The sequence below is a fragment of the Agelaius tricolor genome, unplaced genomic scaffold, assembly GCF_023055355.1.
Source record: "Agelaius tricolor isolate 1412-34295 unplaced genomic scaffold, bAgeTri1.0.p SCAF_1, whole genome shotgun sequence".
NCBI lineage: Eukaryota > Metazoa > Chordata > Aves > Passeriformes > Icteridae > Agelaius > Agelaius tricolor.
The window spans coordinates 102,125,294-102,148,667 of record NW_027269261.1 but is presented as its reverse complement, the minus strand read 5'-3'; the positions used below and the strand labels follow the sequence as shown (position 1 = coordinate 102,148,667).

Genomic DNA, 23,374 nt, shown 5'->3' with positions numbered 1-23,374 from the left:
TTTACTTAAGGTCCCAGCAACTAAGGAGATGCAATTTGTAGTATATCCACCTATCTTAGATATTTTTTAAATAGTTGATTAATTTCATTAACTGAGTAGCGTGCTGAGAACTACATATGTTCCTTCCAATTCTGGAGCAAAGCAGTTCAGAAGCAAGAGAATGAGCAATACAGCAAGGCAACTGGGTTTTGCTTCCCTTTTTATAGTTAACTTTTAAAAAGTTAGTGAGATGCAGTAATAAAGCCTCTGATTTGGCCTTATTATTATGCAGTGCAAGTCAGCTCAGGAGCTCAGTCCCCAGGGGGACCGGGTGCCCGAAGCTAAGCTAGCTCAGGCCGAATCGCCGCGGGGCTACCATCTACCAAGCATGGTGATTATCAGCTCTATAGTGATTGCAAGCTCTTAGGATTTCAGCTCTGCTTGCTAGGTAGGGGTGCCCTGGGCTGAGGCTGCAGCAGACGGCAGAGAGAGGAGAAGGAGGCGTCCTGGGGTTCCACAGAGATGGCTTTATTGGGGAAGTCTGCGAAGGGTCCAGGAACAGCTCTTCTCCCAAATGGGCTACAGTATGGCCTTTTTATAGGGTTGGAGAGAATCCAGACTTAACCAATGGTAAGGGTTTAGGGGAATCCAGATTTGACCAATAGTAAGGGTTAAAGTAACATAGCCTTATAGGGTTACAGAGATAGGCTATGGGGCGGAGGTCAGGGAGACAGGAATTTCTTTTGCTTTCTCAGCATTCCTATTGTTCAGATTCTGCATGGGGCCTTAGCCAGGTCCATGGGATTTACTACAATGCAGTGTCTGATTATGTCCATTACAAGGTAAAGCAGATTTGTGTGAGCTGCTGTTGAACATGGAGCTGTTACTACCTTCATTGTTTCTGTGTCCTGGGGGATCATCCCCACTTGTAGAATACCAATCTGAAAAATTGGAAGAAATTCGGAGAAGAACCAGATGTGATTTGAGATCTTAACAGCATTATTGGATATCTGACATGAGTACAGAAGGATTGGTTCTCAAGAACCAAGGGTGGTAGTTAGAAATCCATTTGAACTCAGTCAAATTTCTCAGCCTTTTTCAGTTATACATCAAAGTGCAAAGCTGGGTATTCAAAAACAAAGGCAAAAAATAAGTACATGGTGAAAACATATGCCAGTATTTTCTCTGATTTTATTCTAAGTACATTTCTGGATTAATTCCAATAACTACTTAAATGTAGTTTAGTTACATCAATAGAAGATTTTCTTCATTAATTTGTATAAGAAAATAGCTGGAATGTCAGCTGGAGTATGAATTTATAGCAGAAGTTATGCAACACCTATTCCACGTGGATGAAATTTACTAGTGAGTTAGAAGATAGCTAATTAGCTAGTTAAACTCTTAATGTGACACTTTACACTCATTTCTACACATGCAGATACTTTCAGTGAATCAGTTTGTATCCTGTAAAAGAGACTCATACTTTACTTCATAAAGAATACATGGGAAAGAAACCTCACAGATCTTCCTGTTCCAGTGATGAAAGCAAGATCCATATTTATGAGATAATAATAAGAAAAAAAGAAAAAAAGTGAACCAACAGAGCAAGTTTCACATGTCCCTTATTTGTTCCACCCAGTAGATTGTTACCAGTATTTTACTAGTTGCAGAATACTTGTTTGTTTTCTGGTTTGGTTTTTTTCCAAAGACCAGTAATTTTAGACAGTGCCAGCCCAGAGAGCTCGTGTTAGAGTCCTGCACCCTACATACAAGATTATCCAACATCTTGTTTCTAAAACAGTAATTCACTCTCTGAGCTGCTCTAACAGAACAAATTGATTCATACTAGAGCATTAGAAAGTTGTTTGTTAATGTTTTTAAATTGTCATTAATTAAAATGAGTTCAGTTCTCAAGACAGATGTATAAAATCCTATCAGTGCATAAAAGCTTTTCATTATGAAAGTATAACCTGATAAACTGTTATCTTTGAGATGCATGCATTTTTTGGAATGACTTGAGCTATATCAAAATGGAGGGAGGGGTTGGTTGCATGTTCCGAGCAAAGGAAGAATTTCTGGAAGCATAGTTTTCAAGAGCAGGCTGGATGGAGTTCTGAGCAACCTGGTCTAGTGGAAGGTGTCCCTGCCCATGATGAGGAATTGGAACTAAATGGTGTTTGAGGTCCCTTCCAACCCAAACCATTCTATGATTCTATAATTTTAGGAACATGTATGATGATACTTTGATTCTTCATAAACGTGTTCTAAAGAAGCTGAAAAGAGAATTAGTTCTTAAAACAGAACTAAATTCAGATAGACCAGCCACTGAATGAAAACTGTACAGTGTTATACAGCAGAGATTAAACCCTAGATAAGGACCAACTCTATGAGTTTGTCAAGCAGAACTTGCCTATATTAAGAATCTAAGTTGATTTTAATAACCAGTTTCTTTCAGGAAGAAATATTTTTTTCTACAGTGTTTTGCATAACTTCTAAGTTCAAACTTGGAAACTAAATCTAAACTAAATTACTTAGTTTACTTCAAATTAGTAGGATTTCTTCCAGAGGTTTTGGGGGTGGGGGAGTGGAGAGGATTTGGAGGTTTCTTCATTGCTGTATGAATCCCAGAAAGGAAAAGCAACATTTAGAGTTGTGCTGACACTAGTACAAATAAACTTAACCAGTCAAAGAACATAGCTGTAAGAATTGGCAGATAGATCTGAACTCCTTCCTAAAAGTGCTGCCAGGGTATTGGCCACAGTCATTTATGGCACGGGGCTGATTTGCTTCAACCTACTTAATAAAGCATAGCACACGCAGAGGAACCAAAGCTGGAATTTGATGCTGGTTGAATGAATGATAGAAAGTGTAGGAATATAATTTTAGAAGCTCTAAACTGTTGTTCATGGCTTCTTTTGGCACTTTTTTAAAATTTACGCTGCGTGTGCCATACATTTCACATATGTGAAAAACTGAAAATATTGGTATACTTTATTAGTACTGCTGGAGCTCTGGTAGACAGAGAGAGTAGAAGCAACTGAATTTTAAAATGTTAAAAAAACAACTGAATTTGATTTAAATGTTAATGATTTTAACATTTTAAAAATGTTAAAAAAAGCAACTGAATTTTAAAATGTTAAAAAATCTTTTTGTGTTTTTTAGAACACATAATAGAACAGTTTTTTCCACTCTCTCAAGTAGTATCTGGAGCTTGAGAGATCCAAACATTCAGTTTGCATACATCCCATTTCATTAGCAAATGTACCGGTAAACAAAGCAATATAGATATTAAAGATAACTTAAAGCCTGTTGTCATTTTCGAAGCACAGGTTTTGTTTGGTTTCTGGTTTTGGGTTTTTGTAACTGCTTGTTCTGCTTTCCAAAATCGTAAATGAGCAGTCATACAGTAGATACTGCAAATTATGAAGTCAGTTCTCTAAAGAATACTATGTCTGCTAACCAGGGAGCTATTATATTTTATTGGTGTCTTATATATCCAGCAAGTTTTTTTTTAGAAATAAAAGTACTAGGTATCCAGCATGCAGAACTACCTTACATGGAAACTTTATGGATAAAGAGAAAATCTTTGCATTTTTATGTTTTTGAGTTCATAGAAGACTTGTGGAGTTAATGCAAAGTTGAAATTAATTCTTCCAAAGTTTTGACATTTGTTAGGGAATTACGGTGCATCTGAATAGAGATGCATTTTTCTTGTTTTACTGGGGGAGGGGAAATTTTTGGTCACATCCCTTAGGACAAAATACATCCTTAAGCTCTTAGCATATCTGCAGTCTCTATTTCCTGCATGATTTCTAGTCTACATAACTTACCAGTCAGTATAGTCTACATACTTACAAGTCAGTATCATGTATCTTTGTTTATGTACAGCATTTGATACTATTTGTACACAGAGACAGAGGTAATGCTTGTTCCAGGGTTCTTGTATGGTTCATATTCTTTAAATAAGACTCTAAATACATTATCTGGAAAACATGCAAGTGGCACTGTCCTTCACCATGTCACTTTGTCACGCAGTAAAATGTAACTTCTTACTGGTATGTATTTTACAGGTAGAAGAATAAATTTTAATACACTTTTCAATCTTTGAACCTCTTTAAGTATTACTTCCAGTTTAAAATGGTTTTGTGTCATGTACAAAGTGGTTTTTGACAAACTTAATTCTCTTCTGTGATAAAGGTAGAAGCAGACTTGTTCTTACTCTATTTCTAAATGTCTCATCTACCCTGTATCTTCCTTTTTTCTCCTAGAAGATATTTAAAGAAACAGAATCTTTTACTAAAAGAATGTGTTTATTTTTAGATCATTTTCCAAATAAACACAGTGCTACAGATCAACTGCTGTTTATTGATTTGTTGTGTCAATAATTCCATTAACTGTGCTTCATATAATTCCAAATATGCGCTGTTGCCCAAGCATATGGTGTGGCACCAGCAGCAGGGGACAAAAAGGAATGAGCATGAAGAAACTAAAGTTCAGGCAGTGCCTCCCTCCTGTGATATTAAGTTACTTAGTTCCAGCACGAGGTGCTGAAGGAAACTACATAGTGTTTAAACTGTTCTGACAATATCTAAGACTTACTCCTTTAAAGAATAAATTTAAGGGAAGAAAATTATATGTAAATGGACTCCACCACAAGCTGCATTCTGTCGATTATAAAGGGTTTTTTGCTATGAGTAATATACTTTTTCCAGATTAAGTAGGAAAAACACACTGAGTTTTCACATATGGGAAACCAATTTGTACTGGATCTGTCATTGTTTCTGATGGTTGCTCCTTTCATGTGCCATCCAAGAGCCTGAGCTGCTTTAATGGAGGATCAGCTCTTCTGTTTTCCCTGTATCCTAGGTAAATATTCACTGCATCCATGTCCTCTTCTCAAGTTTAACCTTCTGCCTAAACAGGCACCAAGTCACTGATAAATTGTTATGAAACCTTGACTGCATAATCATTTATCAAACTATTTTCACCAATAATAAAATTTACATACTTGGTGGTCTCACAGCTTTCTATTACATAATTAAGGTTTAGATTGCCTGGTAAACTCTTGGTGCACAACACTGATTTTATTTTTTATTATTATTTTTTTCCAGTCATCAGTGGGACTTCTTAAAGAACATCTAATTCTTGGAATTTATTCCACTTTTCAACTAAAACCCAAATATTGTGACATTCATGGCTCAATGTAAAACACTACATGGGGCAGTATACTTGTTTCTGTGAGTTTCTTCAGTTATTAGAAATATTATCTAAAAATACAACAGCATTAAAAAATAATGATTTCTTTAGTTTATTAATTGGAAGTACATGTACCAGTTCTCAGGATGAAACATGCAAATAGTCATGAATTTTTTGCAGGGAAGTAGTATGCGTTTATATTGACTTATGAGCTGAATTTACCATGTGGAATTAAATAGAAGAGATACATGGACTTTATTTTTTTTGTTATACATCTGAAAAATAAATATAAATAAAATGTATAAAAATATATGTAGTATATATTGCATATTGATAATATTAAAATAATATACATAATGCATATAGTGTATTTGTTTATATGGACATACACAAGGCTTTTCAGCAGGGAAAGATACAACTAGCCAGAAAAAAAGTAAGCCTGACCTATCACAAACTGTTGTAGGTAATCCAGGCTGAGTGGAAAAAAAAAGTCAAATTGCTTCATTAAATTTTTAGACCAATCTTTTAACATATATGCACTGCTTTCAATCACTCTTTTTGTTTCTGTCATTGCATTAAATGTAACAGAGTTGTAGTTGAAAACTCTGAAAGCATGTGAGAAAAGGTATATTAAGAAAAGGAACCTTCTAAAAGGTGTCTCACAGAGACTTGAACCATAAAACCAATTGTATCCACCTAGGAGAATTAATTTTATGTCCATCTCCTTTTCCCTAAGTGAAAGGGAGTGTTCTTCCCACTCACTTGGGTAACCCTGTTTGGATTTCTTCAGTGTAGGGGAGCAGCAGATGTGGAACTAACTGTATTGCTTCTGCCAATACGCTTCATCCTTCACAAGCTGCTCTGTGGCATCCTTCTCTCATTAGCTGTCCTTAGTATTTCCCTGGTGCTTGCACTTATGTACTCACTAATCACCATTTCTGTGAAATGCAGACTTACAGCAACACACTGACTGATGAGATTTTCCTTATTCGGTAGGTCTGGTCATGTGCTGTACAAGATGGGTAGGGGCTTTGTAATCAACAATTTTTGTGAAGGTGGGGAGCCTGCCAGCCCCTAGAAAGCGAGCAATTTTATTCAAAACATGGTCTGAGAGAAAAGGAGATAACAAGGAAGACTGTTCAGGACTTTTATGTCTTCCAGTGACTCATTGTTTCCAATTTGTTTATATGTACTATTTTTGTAGGCTGCTCATCTATCATTCATGGCGTGGTGTTTCCAACCTCACGTGTGGAATGCAAGAAAATAGTTAGAGTGTGTTACATCAGGACAAGATGTAAGAAGGCAACACAAAGTGCAAGGCACTTTGGCTGGGGGATGAGGTTACAATCAACAGGTTTTGTTCTTAAACAGAGCAGAATTGGGCATGTTCTGTGCATCTCCTGTGATGTCTTATCACAGACTCTGTCTGTGAACCACTGCTGTGGAAAGTAAACAGGAGATGGCAGGAACTCCTGGAAGGCTAAGTGCATGCTGTAATGTAAAAGAGAAAAATATTTCTTACAGTAATAAGGAAACCAGAAGAAGAAAGTGCCATTGATCACCATGGCTGTCAGGGGCATCTGTCTCTTCTATCCACATGAAACTTCTAAGAAATATTAAGCATAATTTCCCTTTTTTTATCTTTCTCAATGCAAGATCTTGATGGGTTTTTTTAATTTATATTTTTCATCTCTTCAAACTGGAGCCTTGATTGCAGACTTTCTCATATCCATCATGACAGTTTAGCAGGTCTTGAGTTATGCATCTCTTACCATCCCATTCCCAGGGGAAATCAGTTTCACTATTTATTTATTTGGGAAGCACATAGTAAGAACCTAACCCAAGGATTACATAAATGGTAGTCAGCCCCTTGTTTCTCCTCCTCTCTTCTACTTCTCATCCTGCCTGCCCTGCATTTTTGGATTTGGAGGAGCTCCTTTTCTTTCTGTGCCTGTGTGTGCCCTAGGTTTCCTCCTCCTCATCATTTTCTTTTCAGCATATGAATAACAACACACTTGTCTGTGCTTTCCTGTAGTGGCTGCAGTCACTGTTTTGGCAACAGCTTCATTTCAATTTTACATCTCACATACATGTTTTATCATTATTCCGGTATGTTGCCATTTTTCCTCTGAGGAACAATTAAAAGAAGTGGATTTTTAATTAAACATCGTGTGTAATTCACCAGTAACTGAAAGTGACCTTCTTTCTATCCTGCTTTTATTTCTATGCTTGGTTTCAAAGAGCTGCTCTAAATAATGGTGGTGTTGGAGCTCCTTCACAGCAGAGGTTAAGGATTACTTGAACACTATAGTATGCAGAAGCAGCTACTACTGCTTTTGCAAAGTTACAGTGAAGAGTTATGACTCTTGTCTGGGGTTGTTTTTTTCCATAGTTTTAGGCAATGTTAATTCCAAATAAGCTAGAAAGCAGACTTCAACAGAAATAGGGATAATTTAGTTCATAGACACTTTTTTGGAGGACTTGCAGGATAATTTACTGCTATCACACTCTTGAGTCATCTATGAGAAAATGAACTGATAACTTTTAGCACATGGAACATCTTGTCCCAGTTTCATCATGGTCCTGTGCAGTTGTGTATGCATTTAAGTTTCAGAAGTCTTAATTCCTGTTTTTTAGCAAGAATAAACAAATACAGCAGATAGGTGTCATTTCAGGGGTCAAACCTGAAAAGAAAAAAATAAAAGGTCTCATTCCTCTAATTTTCTTCTGAGCAAATCTTGTTCTAAATAATTGAGATTATACTTTTCTGAGATACTGTCACCGCACATTAGTAATAAAATTTTTTGTATGTGTGTTTTCCAATTTTTGCCTAAATGATCTCATGAGCAAGCTTAGCTAAGACTAGTTATGCTTTAATGGCATAGTATTCAATTCCTACTACAAAACTCGAGCCTGTGTATCTTCAGTTTTCTAAATTAAATTTCTTTTCTCTTTGTGAAGTCCTGCACAGTGGATGAAACTGTTTTAAATTTTAACTCCAATGTTTTATATTTTGTTCTAGGTTGTTGGAAGAGGAGCCTTTGGTGTGGTCTGCAAGGCAAAATGGCGAGCTAAAGATGTAGCCATTAAACAGATAGAAAGTGAATCTGAAAGAAAAGCCTTCATTGTAGAGGTACAGTATGTTTGATGGAAAATATAAGGTTTGGTAGAGCTTGTTTCCTGAAATTCATGGGTGCACTCAGTGTACTAAAAGCTATGTCTTTATCACAAGAGAAATGCTGCCTGCAGTACCCAGTTCAGGTCTGGACCCTTGTCTTGCAGAACAGGAGACCTCTCAAAGCACATTGCAGCTCCTTTAGTTTGCTTCTCATAAAAGCTGAAAAGCAAGAGTGCGGGAGAGACAAGGGCACACAAGTAGGGAAATAACAGTTTTTAGATTCTGTCCCAGTGTGAAGTCAAGGTGCTGCTGGAATACCCACCAAAGCCTTGAAGCTGATTAACACTTCCAGGGGCCACAGCATAGGTTCTCCAGTACAATCAGGTTGATATTTTGAAACTGTTTCTGAGTTTTTTCAGCGGTTCTAATAATTTGATAACTTTTTTTTCTTCTATGCAAGTACATTGCTACCTTAAAGAGAACACTGTTTTCATTCAATGTCTGCTTATTTAAAAATGTCTTGAGTAGTTCAAGTATACTGATAAACTTCCCAAGATACATAATATTTTCTAGACTCAAAAGCATAATTTAAATTACATATATTGTGACATGCTGCTTAGTATTTATTCAGGTATAGCTTAAAATGTTCAGGATACATAAAACATGTTAAAAATAAAGCTTAAATTTAGAACTAACTCTAATAAAATGTGACACACTAAAGGGCTGAAAAAACATGTTTGTAGTAGGCTTTTCTGTAAATATTTATATGTTGTTCATTATGATGGAAAGTTTTTAAGGTTATTAATTTGAGTCTGTTTTAATGCTGAGTAAATACGATCAGTCTCCTGGGATTTTTGTGTTCAAAAGAGATCTGAGTAGATAATCCCAGAAATGCTTCAGTAATTACTTCTATTCGGGAAACCCTGCTCAGTGCAAGCATCAATGGAAATATTTCATTCTGATTTTTAGATCTTCTTAAGGAGAAGATCTAAAATATATAGAAAAAATAGCATTTGCTCCAAAGACAGCATAAAATACTTCAGCAGTCTGTGTACAGGGAAAAAAAAATTCCTTTTTGCTTGCTTCTACTGTGTACTAGTAAAAAAATAATGCAAAATAATGCAGTTGTCAGTACAAACAGTAATAGGTTCTTAGAACTATGTCATCCTAATATTAAATTATTTTATGGGGTTGTGGGCTTGGGGACTTTAGAACTTTTGTCCTCTATAAAACAGACAGTAATATTCTGATTTTTTTAATCTAATTGGACAATTTTTATGTAGTCCCAAAATTGAAGGCTTCAGGAAGAGCACCAAATCTATAGACATCATAGTTGCACAGTGCTTGTGTCTTGAGTGACTTTACTATAGCCTGACAAAAATACTTTCTTTAAATATAATTTCATGAAACTTCCTTTTAAAATACAGGTCCAAACCTGACACAAACCTGACTACATAAATTAAAATGCAAAGACCGACATAAATCTTGTAATTTGTGAAGTCACCATCTGGAGTTATGCAGACATAGAAAACTGTACTTGCTGTTGTGGTGTATTATTTATAGCTATGAAAATAAAGCATTAGCCTTTTTTTCCTGTGGTTTGAAGCTCTGTGATTTGTATTGCAGCTTCGACAGCTGTCACGGGTAAACCATCCCAATATTGTCAAGTTATATGGAGCCTGCCTAAACCCAGTAAGTTATAGCTTATGTCAGTATGACAAAAGGTAACTAGCTTAACATATGCAAGCATCAATGCACAGAACATGTATTTTATATTAAAAATGTATCTTTTATATATTTTTCCTGTTTTAACCATAATAAGGAAATACACAGATATGTAGGTTGGTTGATATTTTCAGGTATTTGTTTTTCCTTTCTAATGCTATAAAAAAATAAATTCTTTCAAGAACACCCCAAATCTGTTTCTCATCACCAGTTATAGTTCAGTTTGAAAAAATGGTGTTTAGTGTATTACATAATATAATTACATTCATATCTACAATCCTATTAATTGCAAATCAATACAAAAAAAATGCAGTATCAAGACATGACTGTGTCTTGTAAATCAGCTCCTATTTTCATACATGTAATTTTCAGGATTTACCTGCTTTCTGCCACAGCTGCAAACAGTCTCACAAATTCTCTAAGCAGAAGAGAGGGTACTGTGACAGGACAGATGTATCCTTAGCTAATTCTTGTATGGACTATTCAATTGCTTAAAATAATGCTGCATCCCTTTTCTTTCTTTGTACTAGTGAAATTCTTCTGGTATAGTATTGAACAATTTTTTTTTGTAAGCCACTAAAGGAATAAAGTAAAGGACAATGAATTGCAGTTGGAAAACAGTATTTGCTTTTTAAGTCTGAGGAGGAGGGAGGTCATTCTTATATTTTCTAACTTCCAGTGAGAACTAAGTGTAAAACTGATTTTTCTTACATGCAAATACATACATTTCAAACTGACTATGTATTTTCCATTAGCTTGGTTATGGGGGCTTTTCAGTTGCTCTCAAAGAACTTCCCTTTCAGTTTACAAAAGCTGTTTTCTGCCTCTGCATTGAAAATATGCCTATTTTTTGTCCCCTTCCCCCCAAAGGTGTGTCTTGTTATGGAGTATGCTGAAGGAGGTTCTCTATACAATGGTGAGTATCATTTCAGCTTCCTGGAGTTAAAGTGCTGGTATTAGGGCAAACATGTAAACTACAAGTTGTTTCATAAAAATGAAATTCAATAGAGACCATTCTTGGAGCTATTGAGAAGCCACCTGAATGCAGTCCAGGGCAAACGGCTGGAGGTGGCCTGCTTTACCTGCTTGGTGGACTTCCAGAGATCTCTCCCAACTATTATATGGTTCTTTGAAATTCTTAAAATAATTTTAAGGAGAAAGGAGTGTATGTTTTAAAACCTCTTTTCAGTTCGCTGGTTTGTTCTTGATAGCAGTTTCTTATATTTTATACAAGTAATGTAAGGCTTGCCAGTGGAACATCTGAAAACATTCTTCCTTAATTTGTAAATTCCCTGGGCATTTGTTTAACATAGACTTTACCAGGAATAGCTGAGAACAAGCAACACTTCTCACATTGAATTCTAACATAAATTATTATGGAAAATGTACTAAAAAAGTGGGAAATATTTTGACATTTCTGTTATTTTAACAGTCTGCAGAAAGGTATTTTTGGTTCAGTAATGAGGTGTTGGTGATTACTTAGATTCCATAGAGCTTTCTGACTGGTATTTTGTTAACTCCATTGTATCTGTTGTAATATACAATAAAGTTCTTTTTAGTTTGTGCCTTTGTTTTGCAGTGCTGCATGGTGCTGAACCTCTGCCTCATTATACTGCTGCACATGCCATGAGTTGGTGTTTACAATGTTCCCAAGGAGTGGCATATCTCCATAGTATGAAACCAAAGGCTCTAATTCACAGAGACCTGAAACCACCAAAGTAGGTTTAGAGTTCATTTTTCATATTTTCTTACAATTGGTATTTAAGATCATTTACAATAGTTTTATTGCATTTAAAAGAAATACCTTTAATTGGTACTAACTTTTAGATGTACTGTATTCTAAATGAAAGCTGTGCATATGAAGCTTCAGTTGTAGAATGAAGATTTATGATACAGAAAACTAACTGTATTCAGTTACTCTCTGTTCAACTGGAAAAATACCCTGCTCTTGCAGGGTACCTGTTGTCATCTTATTGCAGGGGTTCCATACTGTTGTCTCCTTATCACAAAAGTTTCACACCTTCTTGGTGTTTTTTCATGGGCTGTTCCTCTGAGCACTGATTCTTTCTTCTTCACAAAGTATCCAACTGACTCCAGTTCCCCTCTCAGCACCCCAACCCACTCTTTTATAGCACTCTTCTTCTCATTGGTTACAGCTGTGGCCTGTTAAAGTCAGGCCTGTTCCTAATCTTTGATAATTGGCCCAGCTGCAACTCCTTAGGGGTAAGATTACTTTCTACACTATCTTTTATTTTCTTATATTCTCTCCCCCTACAGGTATCCATCATGGAAGAGGATTTTATTAGGAATAGGGCTTCTAATCAGAGGCATTTAAAATCTTCCTGTTTTGGAATGGTTGTGTTGTTCAATAAGAGAACATTGTGGTGGGGTTGATTGGTTCTAATGTCATATTTAATCTGTTGCATTAGAGCTCTTTTGCTACATGGCCATCCTCCTTTATCCCCTCCTTCTGCTCGTTCCACTACCCCTGCCAGAAGCTCCCATCACTTTCCACCAAAACAAAATTTAATAGTTTCCTACCCAGTCAGTTTGTTATCCAGCTCATTTTACAGCTTGAGATCTGGCTCCACAGATTAGATAGAAACAGATATTTGAGGATCAGCAGAATCATCCCTTTTTGGTGGTAATCTGCAGTTATTACCAGATAAAATTATAACATGAAGCCACAATTTAAATCTTTAGTCCTTTCTTGTATTCCCCAGTTTTGATTTAGAGAGTTCACATGTAGCTTCAAGTGCTTCCATTTAAATAAATAGCTACATTGATTGACATTTGTGGGAGTCTTGATTGTTCTTCTTTTGGTAAAATTGTTACAGCATTTGTTGGTTTTCAGCCCCTGGCATCTGAAAGTCTACTTTTGTCAGTATATGCTTAGTCGTTTACTATGGCTAAAGATATTTATTTAAGATCTAGTATATAGAAATAATAATAAATTACATCATATATTGGGTTACTTTAAAATATGTAATGTGTTCACATTAGACACAAATGACCTTCTTTATTTCCCAGATTATAAAACAAAGCCCTGAGATACAAAGCCTAAGATATTCACCTATATTAGAATGATAGTTGTTGGATTAAAAAAAAAAAGTGGTTTAATATCCTTTTTCTTCTTTGACAGTTTACTCTTGGTAGCTGGGGGGACAGTTCTAAAAATCTGTGACTTTGGTACAGCCTGTGATATTCAAACACACATGACCAACAACAAAGGAAGTGCTGCTTGGATGGCACCTGAAGTTTTTGAAGGTAATAAAACTTCAGTGTTAATATTACATTTTCTTTATAGGGATGCAACTGTGAATTAATGTGGTGTAAGAATAAGAGCGTCATATAGTCTTTAAAATAAAGTTTACTAAAGTTGAGGTAACAACTGAAAGAGTTTTGGCAGAAGTCTAACATTTTTTTTAAAAATCTCTACAAGTGTATATTGTCAAATAATTGTGCATAGGTTTGAAGAACAGCACTGAACGAATTCTCTCATGTTATTATTAGATATTTATTTACATGAAGATGTAGAACCTTTATTTGTCATTGCTGAGATTTACATAAGGTGTACCTTTAGACAGCAGCAGTTCCTTATTTTGTAAGTCAGTAAAATACAGCCAGAGGGCTCTTTCCCCCCAGTTTTGCTGTTTCTAAGATTCTTAAATCATTTCAAACTCTTCTGTCATTTAAATACACTGTCACTACTTTCACTCCCTACTCTGATTAGCTTTTAACTTTAGAATTTCCCTGTTCGAGTCTAAATTGAACATAATTGCTTTCTTTTTTCATCCCCCACTTTCTTGTAACTCCCATCTTCATCTGCTTTTTGTGTAATCTAGAGATTTGATGTACTTCCTCTTTCCTACATACTGAGGAATTTGTTAATACCAGTTAATTTGGTTATGTAGAAAAACAAGCTATTTCTTGGAGTGTAATTGGGGAAGACTGATGATACTTGATAATTAGATACCTATAATTGCTGCATTATTATCATAGAAATAAACCCATAGATATTAAATTGCAGACTAAACACCTTTTAATCTGTCTATACCTTAATTATCAATGCAATTTAGCAATGGTCTGGAAGAGTCACCCTCCTGCTTTAGGAAGCAGGTGTTCTTGATTTGATATATTTGGCAAGTGACAATGTGCAGCAGTGGTTTCCCAGATTCTGGATCCAGGTGACCTCTTTTCTTTTTACTGTCCTTATTCCAGAGACTGTCCATATACAGTTTTAGAATTCCTCCCAAACATCACCTTTGGAACTTACGTTCTGAAGGTACCATTTTCTTCCACATATTGCTTAGAGTACCAACTGGAGGATTATTTGTTTCACTCAGATGCCTGAAAATTTTCCATTATGTCATTTTATATTCAAGCACTTCCTCTGTTTTTTTAGCCAGGACTGCTTCTTTTCTTAACACTTGTTTTCTAGTAAATTAAATTGTATAAATAGGAGATTTCTTTTCTTTTAGAAATAAGCAATTGAACAATCAGTGTTAAAGATAGACTTTTTTTTCATAAAAAATCTTAATATAAAATGAATATAAATAAGTGTATTGTAGTAGGGATTTGCAGTTCATATCCTAGTTCCTCTAGTGTATGAATCCAGCAAGGTAGAAAGAAACTTTGTATTGCAGTTATTGCTGGACAGCGCAAGAAGCCTTCAGTTTACAGTTGTTTTCATGTGCTTTTAACTGAAAGCATTTACTGATAAATAGACAAATCATTATAAAAACACAAATATCAAGGAGAGGAAAGAATCTAGTATGATGCATCTTCTACAATGCAGCATATCAAATTACTCTTAGAACAGTCATTAAACTACTAAAAATAACCACTTTAAATGGCAAAATTATTAAAAATTTCTTTGCTTGTGTTACTCCAGCAGAATTCAACAATGGAATAAAGGCAATATTAATTTGATGCTGTTCTAGTACAAGGTTTCTAGGTGAGAACAATAAATGCATGAAAAGCATCTGTTGCAGAACATGTTGCTTAGTGAACTAGTTACTGTAATATTAAGAATTTTTCCCCCATTTTAAACCTAAGGCTCTAGGGCACTTCAAGCCTTGTACAAATCAAATAATCTAAATAAAAACAATATGCTATAGATCAGGATGAAATGAAAGAGAGCAATTCTGATATAAGAACTCCCATTAGAAGAAACTGTTTTTAAAAAAAATTAAATTGCTTTGGGATATAAGGAAACAATACAGAATACTTTCTCACCTCTTTTGGACTCTCACTTTTCAGAATTAGTCCAAGACTTCTCAGCCATAAAGTAGAATTCCGTTGCTCAAATAGGGGAATAGTACTACTTTAGTTTTATAGGCTGTGTGTTACAGAAGTTCTGTGACTGCATAGATGAGACTGTTTTGCTTTCCTTAGTGATCTGCAATTGTTTACATGACTTTTTTTCCCCAACATTTTTGAAAATAAGCTGACTGATAAAGCTGACTTTTTCTTCTTCGTACCTTTTGAACTCATTAGCCACATTCAGCTACTTTGATACAGATGTCAAGAGTTTTTGAGATCCACATTCTTAAAGAGTTTTGTAAAGTCCAAATTAGTGCCTTCACTTAAAGAGGGCTTGTGGTTCATGCTGCAGTCTGTTTCTTGTGTTTGCCTTGCAAACTGGCTGGACTGGAACTGACCAGAGAACGGGCTATTTGCCTTGCAGTTTGTCAGAGGTATGGGGGCAGAGGAAGTTGGCTCACAGGTAGTGGATGGAGCCTGTTGCAATTATTGCTGTATGGTGGGTATTCACATGGAACTTGACTTCTTTAATTCCACTGTTACTGAAATGATTAGTCTGAATAATGCTTTCTGATCAGGTATAAACAAAAAAAAAATCTTTTGGCCACTATATGCCAATTTTAATGCTTGTTTGAAGATAGGTGAGCAAATCTCCTATAATTCATATTCACATATATATATAGTCTCATGTCATTAGCCATTCACATTTCTTATTAGCATTTGCATGAGTTATGGTTGCAAAGCATACATTCTTTCTTTGTAGCCTCTGAACAACTTTATTTATTATTCTATATCCCCAACCTGTCTTCAGCGCCTTAGGAGTCTTAGAAATATTGAATTTATGGTCAAAGAATTTTAATTAAGTAATGACATTACAAAAAGAATAAGAATAATAAACAAGGAGGAAATAAGATGGTGAGGAATTGAGGACTCTCCTGTTTTGTTCATGTGGTAACTTAGTTGTTCTTCTGAAGACCTGTAATTAATTAAGAGGAATGGATATGAGAGATGTTATTGGCTGGCATATTGTGACTAAGGTGGGAAGTGAATTGAAGAATATTTAGAGGAAGCAAACATAATCGATTAAACCCTGAATGCAAGAGATTTTTAAAACCTAATAAATTCCAGTTTATATCATATAAGAAAAGTGATGCATTTTAGCATTTCAAGATGACTCCAAATGAAAAGGATTGATTCCCAGAGAGGGGCATTCTTAACAGTCATACTGTCAAGTGATTTCAGATTTAAGTTAGCATAAATCAGTCAGCTTTAGAAAACTGTTTTTTCTCAGCAAACTAAATGTGAGTGAAAGTAAGTATGTAAAGCTATTTATTTATTTATTTATTGGAGCAAGCTGCCCAGGGGAGTGGTGGAGTCAGCATCCCTGGAAGCATTGAAGAAGTGACTCAGCACGACACTTAGTGCTGTGGTTTAGTGAAAGGTTGGATTCAGTGATCTTGGAGATCTTTTCCCGCCTGATTTTATGATCTGCTCAAACTATATTTCTTTTTGACGTGTTACATAGAAAAGAGTCAAATTATATTGATGGCTTTCTTCCAGGTAGCAATTACAGTGAAAAATGTGACGTTTTCAGTTGGGGTATTATTCTCTGGGAGGTAATCACCCGTAGGAAACCTTTTGATGAGATTGGTGGTCCAGCTTTCCGGATAATGTGGGCAGTTCACAATGGTGAGTTGAAAATACTTTATTGCATTTGAAGTTGTGTATATGACCTATAAATTTGCTAAACATTCTTAATGTACAGCTTTAAATTACTAGTGTTTCCATTTTGTGCTTCATTGAATATGCATTTTTGTCACAAAGACTAAACAGCCACTTTGTGTCAGTGTAGGTTTTGAGTTACTTGGCTGCTACAGTGTTTGCTACAGTGTAACTGGTGTATGAACAAAGAAGGATGGAGAGTAATGCCCTCTTTATTACATCACTCCATTTTAAAAGTGATCTGAGAAAAACCTCTTACCTGGCTAAATGATGGTTTATTAGCTACATTTATTAGCTACTTTTTTTTTTTTAAGTGAACGTCTACAAGAAATGTGTAACTTTAAGTAACTTAACCTATGTTTATAAATCTTAGAAACTATGAAACCTCCTCCAGGAACATTAGGCATTAAAAATGTTATTTTTGTTTTTCATCTGTGGTGTTTTGGGGTTTGTTTTTTTTTATTCTGTTGTTTGAATGGTTTTACCTTTATGCCCAGGTACCTGCACTCATGGAGCAGCACTCTACTGTGCTAGGTGCTATGCAGAACAGATTTTCAGGAGCTTAGACTATGAACAGGACACAGTGGTTGTGTTCAAATGGACAGCTTTCTTTAAAGCTGTAGTGTAACATTGGTCAGTGTAGTAGAGTAGGCTATCTTCAGGCTGGAAGTGTAACTTTTTTACTGCTGTGTTTTTAGGTACCATGACAAAACAATCTTTTCAGTAATAAAGTAATGATAGTGAAGTAGTTCAGTGAATGTCTGCAAAGAGTTTCTGCCATTTGTGAGAGACAACATCAAGGCTAGCACCAACTTTTTGGAAGAAAAAATTTAACAAGCAATGAAGGCTGGTACTCTGCCTGAGTGTCATTACTTCAGTAGTAAATGATAGAAGCATAGGTGAGCACAGGCATATCCTATTCAAAGAAGAGAATGGGGCAGACAGAGACGGAATCAATTAATATTATAGTCTTAATAATGCATATAGAGAAGTGTTTGCAAATGCCATTTTTGAATGAAGAATGAGATTCTCCAGTTTTTCAAGGACACTGGATGTTGAGATTAGGAGTGATATGTGCCTTGCATAAAAGCATTTACTGTAAAACTAAGTGTAAATCTAGTGCTAAATTAGGAAGCCTCAGTAAGGTGTGGGAGTATACCTTAAAATTCACTGTCTCTACCTACTTTTGCTTTAAAATTTTATCTTTATCTTTTTCCATTTTCTTTTTCCTTTTTCTTAAGAAGGGAAGTTAGTGTTAGTGCACTTCATCTCACTTAAAACTATTGTGGCATTCTTACTTCATGTATTACTTGTTCTGTTTAATATATTCTTAAATACTTACTTTCTTTGCAAACCATCACTGTGTCTCATATATCCAGCACAACTGTAATAAGAGGAGGAACTTGAAGCAAAAAACAGCTGAATAGTTATACAATAGTTGAAGTAAAATGTTATTAAAAATGAGTATAGACCATGAAAAAGTCACAGAAAATTGGTAGTTCCAGGGCCTGATAATTTTTCAGGATGTTCTTAGTAGCAGCTTTCAAAATCAGCTTTCAAAAATACTTTTAAGTCTTTTGGGTTTTTCAGTTTGTTTGTTTTGTTTTGTTGGTTTTTTATTTTGTTTTTGTTCATTTGGGGGGTTTTTTGTTTTGACATTTTTTTTCTTGTGAATACAGCATTAGGAACCAAAGACTGTTATTACTTGCTTTCTAATTTGTTCTAGAATTTTATTCTTGAGAAAGAAGTAACATGTCATTAGCCTTTGTAATATGCTGTATTTGGTCAGTCAGTGAATGTATTCAAACCTGTACAGAAGGAAAAGTTTAATTTTTTTCTACTGCTGCTGTGTAGTGCAAAGGAACTTTTCTTGTCAGTTTTTTGTTTGTAAGAGAGAAAACTAAGTACCAGCCAGTTCATCCAGATTACAATTAATTCTGCATTTTCCTTTATTTATATAGCAAAATACTGGAGCAAGATCAGACACTTTCAGTTGTTTTAGAGTCTGTTTAAAAAGTTTAAAGGTGTTTTATAATTTCCATTGCAGGTACTCGGCCACCACTGATCAAGAATTTACCTAAGCCAATTGAGAGTTTGATGACCCGTTGTTGGTCCAAGGATCCCTCCCAACGGCCATCCATGGAGGAAATTGTTAAAATAATGACACACTTGATGCGGGTAAATATTTTAATCATTTCTTAAACTATTAAGCTGGAAAATTGATGTACAAAAAGTATGCTTTTCATCACACTCCAAAGGTGGGCTTGCATGTTTTCTTTTGCCTCTCTGTTTTTGACAAAAATTACCAAGTTATTGAAGGGAAATAATTCATCTTATATACATATATATATATATGTATATATTTCCTCTTTGAAGGGGTATAGTAACTCATAATAGATTTGAGAAAATAAACAAAGTCATAGGTGTATCTAATGTATTACATTATTGAAAATAATTGCATTCATTTATCTTCTAAATAAATTATTATAAATGTAATATATAATTTACATTTGTAAATTATGAGGTACTATTTAAATAGTTTTAAAACAATTGTAATTACTTTTTAATTAAATAATTACTGGTTTTTCACAGTACTTTCCAGGAGCTGATGAACCTCTGCAATATCCTTGCCAGTATTCAGATGAAGGCCAAAGCAACTCTGCCACTAGCACAGGTACATTTGTATAAGTTAGAGAAAAAGAACAGCAGCATGAAATGATGCAGATAGATTGTAAAGCATGTTCTTACATTGATTTTGAACTCAAAATGGAAAATACGTCCAAAATCTTAAGCATCAGTAGACCCTATTTATTTTGTTAATACTTCATACTTAGTGTTCTCAGTCAAATGGTTTTGCTGAAGTGTACTTGTAATGAAGAAAAAGCTTATAATAAAAGCTGTCTCCAAATGCTCAGGTTTAATGTCTCCATTTTTTCCCCATGAATGTTGCTAGCAATTGACACTCTTTTACTCATATGTAATGTTTAGGAGTTGTCAATTTAAAATGTTTCACTATTCTTCACTATACAGTAAACACAGTAATTTAAGTGCAAGAAAAATGACTAGAAATTTTGGTGGATGGAACAAAATGTGGGCTAGACTTTCAGGTAGTTTTGCCCTCAAAGAAATCCTTTTTTTAATAATAGTAAAAAATCATTTAGTTTTCTCATTGCTTAGAGTACTTTTTTTTCCACTTAAGTAGTTTTTCATTTTACATGTCTCCAGCTTCCTCTGCTTGGTTAAATTATTTTCTATCACCAAAGAAATTGGTGCTATTTTGGATAAAGCTTCACTGACTACTTTGCAGCTTAGTGATCTTTATATTAAAAAAATCTTTGCAGCTTTAGCATTTCACTAACTTTAGTAGATTTTCCTCCACCTCTCAGCACACGATTTTAAGTGAATTTATCACGTCAAACCATGAATAGATATTGGCTGATATTTTTCAGGTGTTTGTGCTGCTCTGTAGTTAATGATGGTCTTTGTCATTAATTGTGAATGAGGTTGCTGCTGTGTTGTTAATATAATATAACAGCTACCCTAAAAATTTCAAAGAAAGGTAAAGATTTACTTCAGAATGTTATCATAGTATTTAGATACATATTCTTTTTTCACTGCTCTTGCTTCTTATACTAATTGATCTGTAGCAGTCTTGCTACTTGTCTTTCATTAAAAGTTTTTAAAAGTGTTGATTTAAGGGCAAGTTAGACATCTGAGAGCTTTGCTGTGAAGAGATGCACTTCAGTATTTTTAGTGGACATTCTCCAATGCTTTTCCTTGTTACTGGTTTCTAGGTTCATTCATGGACATCACTTCTACAAACACAAGTAACAAGAGCGACGCTAACATGGAGCCAAGTGACTTCCAAGGAGCTTCTACCAATGACACTATTAAACGTTTAGAATCAAAATTGGCACAGCAAATCAAAAATACAGCCAAGCAGCCGGTAAGCCAACAGGTGCAATTTTGAACCATAGTAACAAAATGGACGTGGGTAGACATAAGTGTTGTGTCTGCTCTGAAACATGTGTCCTCATTCAAAATAGTACAAAATTGGGTCCAGTTAGTTATAGGAAAAGAATATAAAAGAAAAGGGACAGAAAAATGTTGTATGGTGCCAAAAAGGTAAACTGGAAGGCTCTAATTTTAATCTAATAAATCCCTTTAAATACATCTCCAATGTATTCAAAGGTTTTTATTAGATTTAAAAAGTATGTTTGAAAATTGCTTCCTTAATTTATAACCAAAATACTAGTATGACATGAATGGATTAAACATTTTAGGTGAATTTTGAAGTAGAATTAAAGTAGAATGCAAAAATACAAAGATACTCTTATTAAAATATTGGCCTAATTCTGCTGATTTTTTTATCTGTGTGAAGTTAGATTATTTTTAAAGCTGCAGATATTCCATTTGTAGATACCAATTATTGCCATTTATTGTGTTATGAATTTTAAATCTTGTCCCTTTGAAAATGCATATTGTAGAAACGTACTGGTGCATAATATGGAGGGGCTTGTGCAGAACTTTTTTTCACAAGGTGTGACTGTTAAACAGGGTGACCCTGGCCGTTTGAGTTTGCCCCCATCTCGTGGGAGCAGTGTTGAGAGCTTGTCAGATGTTCGCGCACGACCACCGTCCGCCCTTGTTTCCGGAGAAGCCAAAAGGATGAGCGCTGACATGTCTGAAATAGAAGCAAGAATAGCTTCCATTACAGGTAAAATTTAATGATGTCTGGGGAGTAAACTAAAGAACTGGAAAGAAATAAAGGAGGAAGGAAAACGTAAAACATGCATAGTCTTACAGAAAGTTGACAACAGTAGCTATATGAAAATACTTAAAAGTTTTCCTGTAGTCTTGATTGTCCTTTATTAATTGTGGGGGGAAAATGCCGTTGTTTATGGTTATACACTCAGCAAGACTGAGTATTTTAATTGAGTATTTTAAAAGTTTTAGAAATTTTGTTGAATTAGATTTTTACCTTTTTTAAAAAAGCATTATGAGACTTCTAAATATCAGTTCTATTCCAAATGCGCAACTTTCTCCTTTTTATCTGAAATAGTGTTATTTCACCTCTGCTAGCGTAATTATTTATATAATAACATATTCTTCAGGGTTGTCTCTATAATACTTCTGAAATGAAAAGGTAGGTTTAAAGTTCATGTTCCCAAATAAGTTTAAAAATCCACTGTGACAGATTTCAAAATGAGAAACGTAATTAGATTTTATTCACCAGGTTAAGAAAGCATTGTTGTCTTTTGTTAAAAAAAAGCTACAGGTGTTTTGCCAGGTTTCCGTCAGATATAAACTGTCATCTCTAAACCTTAAATCTGTGAGAGAATTAGAATTTATCTGTAAGTATAAATACATAATATTATGGTGAAAGCAATCTTGATTCATCCCAGAAGAGCAAATTAATAAAAATGTGTACACTTGGCAAACACTTTCTTGTCTCTTTTCTTCATCAAAATACTGTTTGTTAATATATGTAAACTTCAGGTGTTAAGTTCCATATGTGAAAGTTTTTTGTGTTATATATAAGCACAGATTTAAATAATTAAGCAAAATTACTTTGGTTAGTTCAGGGTTATTTAGCTGTTTGAGTATTTTTATACCAATATTAAAATTAGGGTAGTCGAGTATCTGCAATTAATAAGAAATTACACATCCAAATTCTGGCTTTCTTGTGCACCATGGCTATTTCATTTTTGTTCTTCATTGTGTTATGGTTACTCCAGGATCTTGTTTTATTAAATACTGAGGTACTGAAATAATATTTATCTTGCCCTATTTTTTTTTTACTTTAATGTTTTTATTTTAAAGCCTTATTCCAAAATCTGTCTATTGTATTGTCAGTCTTTGACTGGATGACTGTGTAGCACATCTCACCCTGAATATCTATAAAGGTTTCTTAACACAGAAGGCAGCTGTGTACTTACCTGGTAATAACACTGTGCTGGTTTTATTTTAAAACATGTCAGGACTCACTTTGGTCGCTGACATTCTTAATGTAACTTTTTGACATTATCAGAGATAGCCTGGCCCTCCTTTGTAAGAGTTTTTAATTTTCCTAGTTTGTCTTCTTTAAGTACATTGCTCTGAAATTATAATTACTATTCAAAGTAATCTAAGGGCTTTTTGGTGTTTTTTTGTTATGACTGAAGGGTTTCTTTTTCTTGAAATAAATGTACATATTGAACATACTATTTTTGGTTTGGGGTTCTTTGGATAATTTTTGGGAAATCGCTTCATGCAGTAGTGGACTATGAGAAATGAGGTCAAGCACATCTGACCATAACTTTTTCAAAAAGAGGTAAAACAGCACTGTGTTGGTTTCTTTTTTTAATCTTGTTAACCATGTGACAGAAA

General features: G+C 34.7%; 1 protein-coding gene across 7 annotated transcripts in view; it reads left to right on the top strand.

The window, feature by feature from the left end:
* Window positions 1–23,374, top strand: part of MAP3K7 (mitogen-activated protein kinase kinase kinase 7) — a 48,615-nt gene that overhangs the window by 3,613 nt on the left and 21,628 nt on the right. For all 7 annotated transcript variants that reach the window (XM_071445912.1, XM_071445882.1, XM_071445881.1 and 4 more), the window contains exons 2-11: window positions 8,198–8,308; window positions 9,920–9,985; window positions 10,889–10,934; window positions 11,598–11,736; window positions 13,161–13,285; window positions 16,844–16,972; window positions 19,053–19,183; window positions 19,598–19,679; window positions 20,800–20,951; window positions 21,563–21,722. In XM_071445912.1, the coding sequence (XP_071302013.1) occupies window positions 8,198–8,308; window positions 9,920–9,985; window positions 10,889–10,934; window positions 11,598–11,736; window positions 13,161–13,285; window positions 16,844–16,972; window positions 19,053–19,183; window positions 19,598–19,679; window positions 20,800–20,951; window positions 21,563–21,722 (1,141 nt within the window). The remainder of the gene's footprint in view (window positions 1–8,197; window positions 8,309–9,919; window positions 9,986–10,888; window positions 10,935–11,597; window positions 11,737–13,160; window positions 13,286–16,843; window positions 16,973–19,052; window positions 19,184–19,597; window positions 19,680–20,799; window positions 20,952–21,562; window positions 21,723–23,374) is intronic.